This window comes from Oncorhynchus keta, unplaced genomic scaffold (genome assembly GCF_023373465.1).
Source record: "Oncorhynchus keta strain PuntledgeMale-10-30-2019 unplaced genomic scaffold, Oket_V2 Un_contig_21049_pilon_pilon, whole genome shotgun sequence".
Classification (NCBI taxonomy): Eukaryota; Metazoa; Chordata; class Actinopteri; order Salmoniformes; family Salmonidae; genus Oncorhynchus; species Oncorhynchus keta.
In genome coordinates this window covers 1-9,714 of record NW_026282287.1, presented here as the reverse complement: position 1 = coordinate 9,714, position 9,714 = coordinate 1, and the positions used below count along the sequence as shown (strand labels likewise).

The window sequence follows — 9,714 nt, the reverse complement described above, 5'->3', positions numbered from 1 at the left end:
AGAAAAATAAATAAATAAAAACAGTATGGGGATGAAGTAGGTAAAAATGGGTGGGCTATTTACCAATAGACTATGTACAGCTGCAGCGATCGGGTTAGCTGCTCAGATAGCAGATGTTTGAAGTTGGTGAGGGAGATAAAAGTCTCCAACATCAGCGATTTTTGCAATTCGTTCCAGTCACAGGCAGCAGATAACTGGAACGAAAGGCGAGGAGATGGGAGATAGGAGATTGATTGTATATTACATAGGAGATTGATTGATTGGGTGATTGTAATGGCTGGAATGGAATAAATGGAACGGATGTGTTTGATACCGTTACAATCCGTCCTCCTGTAGCTCCTCCCACCAGCCTCCACTGATTGCCATTATCATTGGTCTGTAGCGTGTAGTAAAAAACTCATCCACAAGGTGATGCTGTGGCGTTTATTTGGGCTCGCCACCAGCTGACAAAAACGAAAAGCCAACGCGGAAGTAAAACTTCAAGCGGGTTTGTTTTGTTCTTGCCCACCATTCTTTCCTCGTGGACGAAGCCGTACTAGCTGAATACCCAACTCTCCGTCGACAGAAACATGTCTAAACTACAATTGTTTCGTGTGTTTGTAAATGAGCGTTTAACAGCGGCAGCTGTGGAGATTTTCGGGGCAGTTGAAGAAACGGTAGCGGACTACCAGGAGGAGAATGATCGGCTACGGAGACTGCTGCGGGTCACACCGGAGATAAAACGATGCAGAATAGGTTCGAATGTAGATCTACTGATAGCTAGCAGATCTGCTCAATAAATAAACTGTTTAGGGGTTCAGTGATCATCATTTCAATATGCCTTATTAACTGTTACCACAGTTTCTAAACCCCGAGGCCCAACATCGTCAGACTTCCGGGAACGCTTGCGAGGCAAGACTCGGCAGACCAGACCGGGGTTTGAGAAGTCAATGAGAGAAGTGAAATAATCCTCCTTAGTTGTTCATTTTCTCGATTTCTAAAATCACAACCTAGATTCAAACGAATGTTTTAAGTAGGTGAACATGTCATTACCACAACCTATGAAAGTGACAAACTGACACGTTTTTGATTTTCGTCAAAAACTAGTTTATATCTAATAGTTGATGGCTTGCATATGCGCAGTTCTGCGGGAGACGAATGTTGACATTCTCACCTGGGGTGTGCTCAGTTCGCTTGAACCCGATGAAGTGTTTCTGCGAATTAGATTAGCTAGCTAACGTCGTAATGACATTGCCCTACAGGCGTGATCTGGGATTTCTATTGGAGAATCCGTTTCTACATATCTTCCTACCTAACTATCTTTTTCTAATACCATTGCTAAAACACATTCTCATTAAAACCAGTAAATCATTCCACTTTATAAATGAACTTGTATTATTTTTTACATTAGAAATAAATAGCTTATTATCTAACGTTTATTGAGAAGTAATTGAAGTGGATTCTAGTTGATCAATTATTTAATTGGAATTTTTGTTAACTCGAATCTACTTCCCCAGAGCCCTTAATTGAAACAGTAATAACGCGGGTTACCCTGCCTCTGTTTTGGTAAAAGGTGATGATGAGCCTGGAGAAATGAAACTACTCTCAAATTCATAGACTGAGATATGGATGCAAGGACTGAACATCCATGATATCAACATTAAAATATAAGCTTGTTAACTCCAATGTTTGTAAACAATGTAAATATAGCCACAAAAACATGGTTAACTATGTGTTCTGATGGGGGATGACAGTTGAACTAAGCTCACGAGGCATTTATACATTATATTCTTCAATAAACATTTATAAGTCAAAACAGTTATGTAGCAATTAAGGATTCTAGCTTTAACTTCTAATTGACCCCAACCCTGATGTCTAAAAGCTGTATAGAGAACCTCTGCTCCTCTCTCCTTTCCTCCAGACTCCCTGCAGCTCTCTGTCTCTGAGGAGGAGGTTCTCCCTGAGCAGCAGCACTGTGAGCAGGAGTGGAGCCCCAGTCTGGGGCAGGAGAACCCAGAGCTTCCACAGATTAAAGAGGAACAGGAGGAACTCAGGACCAGTCAGGAGGAAGAGCAGCTTCAAGGGCTGGAGGCTGATATCTTAGAGTTCCAATTCACTCCTTCCTGTGTGAAAAGTGAATGTGATCAGGAGGACCCACTTCAGTCCTTGACTCTTCCCCAAACCCAGACTATGGAGAACAGCGAGAGTGATCCTAAACAAGTGGATCTCACACCTTTTGTTACTGTGACCCACTTTAAGGGCCTCAGCATTCCCTGTGACCCACCAGATAATACAAACAATGCCTCTAGCCACAGCTCAGCCGTAAGCAGAAATCCAGTACGACTTGACAGCAGCCCATCATTGGATCCAAACCCAGCGATGGGGGAACACTGTTTCAAACCCAGCACCACGTCTAGAAAAACTCACCACTGCCGTGACTGTGGTGAAATGTTTGCTCTGAAAGCTGACCTGAAGAGTCATGTGACTCTCGCCATGCAGAGACCCAGCGAATGCCTCGTCTGCAGAAAACACTACAACTCCAGCTGTAAACTGAAGGCCCATGTCCGACTCTGTCGCGGTAGGAAACCCTGCACCAGCCCTGTTTGTAGCAAGACCTTCAAACTCAACGCAGATCTGTCCAAGCACATGAGGATTCACACAGGGGAGAAATCATTTAGTTGTGGAGACTGTGGGAAGCGCTTCAATCGCAAGGGGAACCTTATTGATCATATTCCTATTCACACAGGAGAGAAAGCATTTAGCTGTGCTGACTGCGGAAAAAGATTCAGTCAGAAGGGGACCCTACGGAAGCATAGACTGACTCACACAGGAGAGAAACAATTTATCTGTGGAGACTGTGGGAAAAGCTTCTATCAGAGAGGGGACCTAAGTAGGCATATACGGACTCACACAGGAGAGAAACTTTTTATATGTGGTGACTGTGGGAAAAGCTTCAATTTGAAGGGGAACCTAAAGAAGCATGAACTGACTCACACAGAAGATAAACCATTTAGCTGTGCTGACTGTGGGAAAAGTTTCAATCACAAGTCGAACTTACTGACGCATGTTAAAAACATCCACAAAGGAGGAAAACAGGAGGAAATCTTAAAGAACTGTTTAGTCACAAAATTAGAATAAAAAGGCAGGATGTGGACAATACTCTGAGTACACGCTCATAGACTCACATCTATTGGTTGGTGGAGGACGACACGATGATACCTCTCCTAGGGACCTGCTCTCCATGCTTAAGGATTAAAGTTCCTCTGGTCTCTGATCTATTCTATTTTTTTAACCTGCTGTTTCTCTCCACAGTGCTCTCTGCTACTCTCTGGTCTACATGGAGGGCCTAGCTTCTTTACATCTGTCTGGAGGGAGAGATAGAGGTCACAGAATGAGGTTTCTAGTCTCAACACTCTCCAAGGCTTTTGAGAGGAAAATACATTTTTAGAAGAAAATACCTGAAAGTGTCACAGGCCGTTTAACCCGTTTGTAATATGTAAAATCTCCTGCTAAATGGCATATACAATGGAGTCTGAACTGATTGACGTCCTTGATAAATATGAGCAGTCATGACTGTATAAAATAAATCATTCAAATGCTGAGCTATTTTGTATGCTTACAAAAATTGGGAAAGTATATTATTTTATATTAATACAAACAAATGCTCATAGAAATATATTTTTTCTCTCAAAAGATGGTAAACGTTGACACCCCTGGCGATTCTAATAAATAAAGTAGATGAAATACGACATCGAGCCTGTGACTCTATGAACTGTACAAAAGTTTGTTTTCGTTTTGTGCCCAGTAGAAATGAATGGTAAATCATGTATTGTCATTTTGGAGTCAGTTTTATTGCAATAAGAGTACCTTTTGGGGGAGAATTGTATAAAAGAATACCTTATAGCTCAGTATTAGAGTGATTTATTGTATACATTATTGCTAATCTTTATCAAAGATAATTTGATAATCAATTATTGTAGATCCCACTGTATTATGAACTCAGTGGTGACACTTTTGCTTTCCTACCACTAGATGGCACTGTTTAGGATGTCTCCCCACTAGATTGCGCTGTTTAAGATGTGACTGCAGTATCTCAGTATATCAAACCTGTTAGTCATTTCATCTTGTTTTCCAGAGACCTATGAGGGCATAAACCATTACTAAACACATTGTATTACAACCAAACAGGCTTATGCTAAACTGAACCAGACATGACTGACCTTGGGAATGAGGGAAGATGTTGTGTACTATGGGGTCAGAGGTGACTGTAAATCAGGATTAGGTTCACAACACCAAGAGAGTCCAAATAAACAGGTGTGTGTTGTCCAGATTGACCACAATGTGGAGGAGTGGGACTTTCACTTTATGCATTAGTCTAGTACAATAGAAAGAGGTGTAGATGAGGTATCTGCTTAAATGTTCCCAGAAAGAGGACATATTTTCATTCTATACATACAGGCTTCTAGACTAATGCATGTTGAGTAAATAAAACTAAACACATTTGCTCCTCAGTGTCCCTCTGATTAAGAGGTGTCTGCATCACATCCTACTGCAGCAAAAGGAAATCGGCTAGCTGGCCAATGAAGTGGATCTATTACACTAACAAGGATCCTTTCAGTAGGCTACAACAACATGAGAAGTGAGAATGTGAGAATGTCCATTGTATATTTCATCCCACTCTTTCTTTCCCTGTGTGTGTGTCTCGCTCTCTCAGCCAGACTTAAAGGTCGAGACTGAGTGCGTCTCACATGGATAGGCAGACCATTCCATAAAAATGGAGCTCTATAGGAGAAAGCCCTGCCTCCAGCTGTTTGCTTAGAAATTCTAGGGACAATAAGGAGGCCTGCGTCTTGTGACCGTAGTGTAGGTGCAGTTGAAGTCTGAAGTTTACATACACCTTAACAAATACATGCAAACTCAATTTTTCACAATTCCTGACATGTAATCCTAGTAAAAATGCACTGTCTTAGGTCATGTAGGATCACCACTTCATTTTAAGAATGTGAAATGTCAGAATAATAGAGTGATTTATTTCAGCTTTTATTTATTTCATCTCATTCCCAGTGGGTCAGAAGTTTACATACACTCAATTAGTATTGGGTAGCATTGCCTTTAAATTGTTTAACTTGGGTCAAACGTTTCAGGTAGCCTTCCACAAGCTTCCCACAATAAGTTGGGTGAATTTTGGCCCATTCCTCCTGACAGAGCTGGTGTAACAGGTTTGTAGGCCTCCTTGTTCGCACACACTTTTTCAGTTCTGCCCACAAATTGACTTTGTTGTCCTTAAGCCATTTTGCCACAACTTTGGAAGTATGCTTCGGGTCATTGTCAATTTGCGACCGTGCTTTAACTTCCTGACTGATGTCTTGAGCCTTGGTCTGACACCATTAAAAGGTCATCTACCACCTTCACGGGTGCAGTCTCAGTGCTATGATGGGGTCTAAAACCAGACTGAAGCGTTTCGTATACATTGTATGTCTTCAGGAAGGCAGTGAGTTGCCGAGCAACAGCTTTTTTTAAATGTTAAGAGGAATGGGAGATTCGATATAGGCCAATAGTAGAAAGAGGAGGAAGGGAAGCGCTACTAAGGTACACAATAGTACATTTTGGTAAAAGGGTCATCAAAAAGAAAGGAGGACCAAGACGCTCTTCATATAATTAATTTAAATGCCTTTATTAGTATGGCATGTTCAATAGAAACAAGGAGTACTCCCCTGACGAAGGCCATGCAGCCGAAACGCGTCGGTTTAAAAAAAAATAACGTTGTTTCTATTAAACAGAAACAGGAAAGGGCACAACTGAATACTGAGGGGGCACTGTTGTGAATGTCTCTCTCTCTGATGTCATGTTGTGCTGCTCTGTCCTGTTGTGAATGTCTCTCTCTGATGTCATGTTGTGCTGCTCTGTTCTGTTGTGAATGTCTCTCTCTGATGTCATGTTGTGCTGCTCTGTCCTGTTGTGAATGTCTCTCTCTGATGTCATGTTGTGCTGCTCTGTCCTGTTGTGAATGTCTCTCTCTGATGTCATGTTGTGCTGCTCTGTTCTGTTGTGAATGTCTCTCTCTGATGTCATGTTGTGCTGCTCTGTCCTGTTGTGAATGTCTCTCTCTCTGATGTCATGTTGTGCTGCTCTGTTCTGTTGTGAATGTCTCTCTCTGATGTCATGTTGTGCTGCTCTGTCCTGTTGTGAATGTCTCTCTCTGATGTCATGTTGTGCTGCTCTGTTCTGTTGTGAATGTCTCTCTCTGATGTCATGTTGTGCTGCTCTGTCCTGTTGTGAATGTCTCTCTCTGATGTCATGTTGTGCTGCTCTGTCCTGTTGTGAATGTCTCTCTCTGATGTCATGTTGTGCTGCTCTGTCCTGTTGTGAATGTCTCTCTCTGATGTCATGTTGTGCTGCTCTGTCCTGTTGTGAATGTCTCTCTCTGATGTCATGTTGTGCTGCTCTGTCCTGTTGTGAATGTCTCTCTCTGATGATGTCATGTTGTGCTGCTCTGTCCTGATGTGTGTTGTCTGCTCTGTCTGATGTCATGTTGTGCTGCTCTGTGTCATGTTGTGAATGCTCTCTCTCTGATGTCATGTTGTGCTGCTCTGTTCTGTTGTGAATGTCTCTCTCTGATGTCATGTTGTGCTGCTCTGTCCTGTTGTGAATGTCTCTCTCTGATGTCATGTTGTGCTGCTCTGTCCTGTTGTGAATGTCTCTCTGTCTGATGTCTCTCTGATGTCATGTTGTGCTGCTCTGTTCTGTTGTGAATGTCTCTCTCTCTGATGTCATGTTGTGCTGCTCTGTCCTGTTGTGAATGTCTCTCTCTGATGTCATGTTGTGCTGCTCTGTTCTGTTGTGAATGTCTCTCTCTCTGATGTCATGTTGTGCTGCTCTGTCCTGTTGTGAATGTCTCTCTCTGATGTCATGTTGTGCTGCTCTGTCCTGTTGTGAATGTCTCTCTCTCTGATGTCATGTTGTGCTGCTCTGTCCTGTTGTGAATGTCTCTCTCTGATGTCATGTTGTGCTGCTCTGTTCTGTTGTGAATGTCTCTCTCTGATGTCATGTTGTGCTGCTCTGTCCTGTTGTGAATGTCTCTCTCTGATGTCATGTTGTGCTGCTCTGTTCTGTTGTGAATGTCTCTCTCTGATGTCATGTTGTGCTGCTCTGTCCTGTTGTGAATGTCTCTCTCTGATGTCATGTTGTGCTGCTCTGTCCTGTTGTGAATGTCTCTCTCTGATGTCATGTTGTGCTGCTCTGTTCTGTTGTGAATGTCTCTCTCTGATGTCATGTTGTGCTGCTCTGTCCTGTTGTGAATGTCTCTCTCTGATGTCATGTTGTGCTGCTCTGTTCTGTTGTGAATGTCTCTCTCTGATGTCATGTTGTGCTGCTCTGTCCTGTTGTGAATGTCTCTCTCTCTGATGTCATGTTGTGTTGTGAATGTCTGATGTCATGTTGTGCTGCTCTGTCTGTTGTGAATGTCTCTCTCTGATGTCATGTTGTGCTGCTCTGTCCTGTTGTGAATGTCTCTCTCTGATGTCATGTTGTGCTGCTCTGTTCTGTTGTGAATGTCTCTCTCTGATGTCATGTTGTGCTGCTCTGTCCTGTTGTGAATGTCTCTCTCTGATGTCATGTTGTGCTGCTCTGTCCTGTTGTGAATGTCTCTCTCTGATGTCATGTTGTGCTGCTCTGTCCTGTTGTGAATGTCTCTCTCTGATGTCATGTTGTGCTGCTCTGTCCTGTTGTGAATGTCTCTCTCTGATGTCATGTTGTGCTGCTCTGTCCTGTTGTGAATGTCTCTCTCTGATGTCATGTTGTGCTGCTCTGTTCTGTTGTGAATGTCTCTCTCTCTGATGTCATGTTGTGCTGCTCTGTCCTGTTGTGAATGTCTCTCTCTGATGTCCTGTTGTGCTGCTCTGTCCTGTTGTGCGAATGTCTGACAACATTGTCGTCATTACTTTACCTAATGTATAACTCACAAGTGATAGGCTAATATTGTCACCCATCAGACTATTCTTGATTTAATATTGTCTTTACATATGCTAAATAATGTGTGAAATGTGTTTTGATTTAAAATGGACCATTATCATGCACACATCTTGAAACAATTACTGTGACTAAACGGTCACATGGAATTTGACTGCCTTCATGACCCCTGACCGCCGTTGTGGCAGTAATACGGTCACCACAACAGCCCTAGTCCCAGGTGTCCCAAACCATTATAAGGCAAGTAATGAAATGGTATGGGGGTTTTAAGGTTAGTGATACACTGTTTAGCTAAGATGGTGTAAAAAAAATAAAAGGGTAAGCAATGACAATGATTACATTTGACATGACTCAGTAGACTTTTCAATATGACCCCACCTGGGATTTGAACTCACAACCTCTGGATTTGGGGTATGCTGAACTTTCTGCTAAAAATCTGTAGAATTTCAGAAGTCCTCTGCACATTTATTACCTATAATTCATCTCTGCACTTAACAAAATAATGCCATCTGCACTGCTAATTTAGTCATCAGTTAATCAGACTATTCTGACTTAATTGACGTATTCCAGCTATTTGTGTCAATGAGCGTGTACTTTTTATTTTCATCTTCTGACTAGACATTTGTCTTCCTTTGTGGATGTTTTTCACGTGTCAGTAAGTTAGACTTTTGAGTGAAGCTTTTCCCACAGTCATCACAGCTAAATGGTTTCTCTCCTGTGTGAATCAGCATATGGCTCTTTAGGTTCCACTTATGAATGAAGCATTTCCCACAGTCTCCACAGCTAAATGGTTTCTCTCCTGTGTGAGTCAGTTTATGGCTCTTTAGGTTCCACTTATGAATGAAGCTTTTCCCACAGTCATCACAGCTAAATGGTTTCTCTCCTGTGTGAGTCAGCATATGGCTCTTTAGGTTCCACTTATGAGTGAAGCTTTTCCCACAGTCATCACAGCTAAATGGTTTCTCTCCTGTGTGAGTCAGCATATGGCTCTTTAGGTTCCACTTATGAGTGAAGCATTTCCCACAGTCTCCACAGCTAAATGATTTCTCTCCTGTGTGAGTCAGCATATGGCTCTTTAGGTTCCACTTATGAGTGAAGCATTTCCCACAGTCTCCACAGCTAAATGGTTTCTCTCCCACTCCTGTGTGAATCAGCATATGGCTCTTTAGGTTCCACTTATGAATGAAGCTTTTCCCACAGTCATCACAGCTAAATGGTTTCTCTCCTGTGTGAGTCAGCATATGGCTCTTTAGGTTCCACTTATGAGTGAAGCATTTCCCACAGTCATCACAGCTAAATGGTTTCTCTCCTGTGTGAGTCAGCATATGGCTCTTTAGGTTCCACTTATGAGTGAAGCATTTCCCACAGTCTCCACAGCTAAATGATTTCTCTCCTGTGTGAATCAGCATATGGCTCTTTAGGTTCCACTTATGAATGAAGCTTTTCCCGCAGTCATCACAGCTAAATGGTTTCTCTCCTGTGTGAGTCAGCATATGGCTCTTTAGGTTCCACTTATGAATGAAGCTTTTCCCACAGTCTCCACAGCTAAATGGTTTCTCTCCCACTCCTGTGTGAATCCTCATGTGCTTGGACAGATATCTTTTGAGTTTGAAGGTCTTTCCACAAACAGGGCAGGTGTTGGGTTTCCCACTGTGACAGAGGCAGACATGGGCCTTCAGTTTACAAATGGAGTCGTAGCGTATTCTGCAGAAGTCATGGCAGTGGTGAGTTTTTATAGACGTGGTGCTGGGTTTGAAACAGTGTTCC

General features: G+C 42.5%; 1 protein-coding gene across 1 annotated transcript; it reads left to right on the top strand.

Annotated features, from left to right (window-relative positions):
• Window positions 1-417: 417 nt before the first annotated feature.
• On the top strand, window positions 418-4,484 carry LOC118377425 (zinc finger protein 771-like). The gene is made up of 2 exons (XM_035764330.2): window positions 418-735; window positions 1,901-4,484. The coding sequence occupies exons 1-2, from the start codon at window positions 570-572 to the stop codon at window positions 3,115-3,117; spliced, it is 1,383 nt and encodes a 460-aa protein (XP_035620223.2). The 5' UTR covers window positions 418-569; the 3' UTR covers window positions 3,118-4,484.
• The last annotated feature ends 5,230 nt before the right edge of the window (window positions 4,485-9,714 follow it).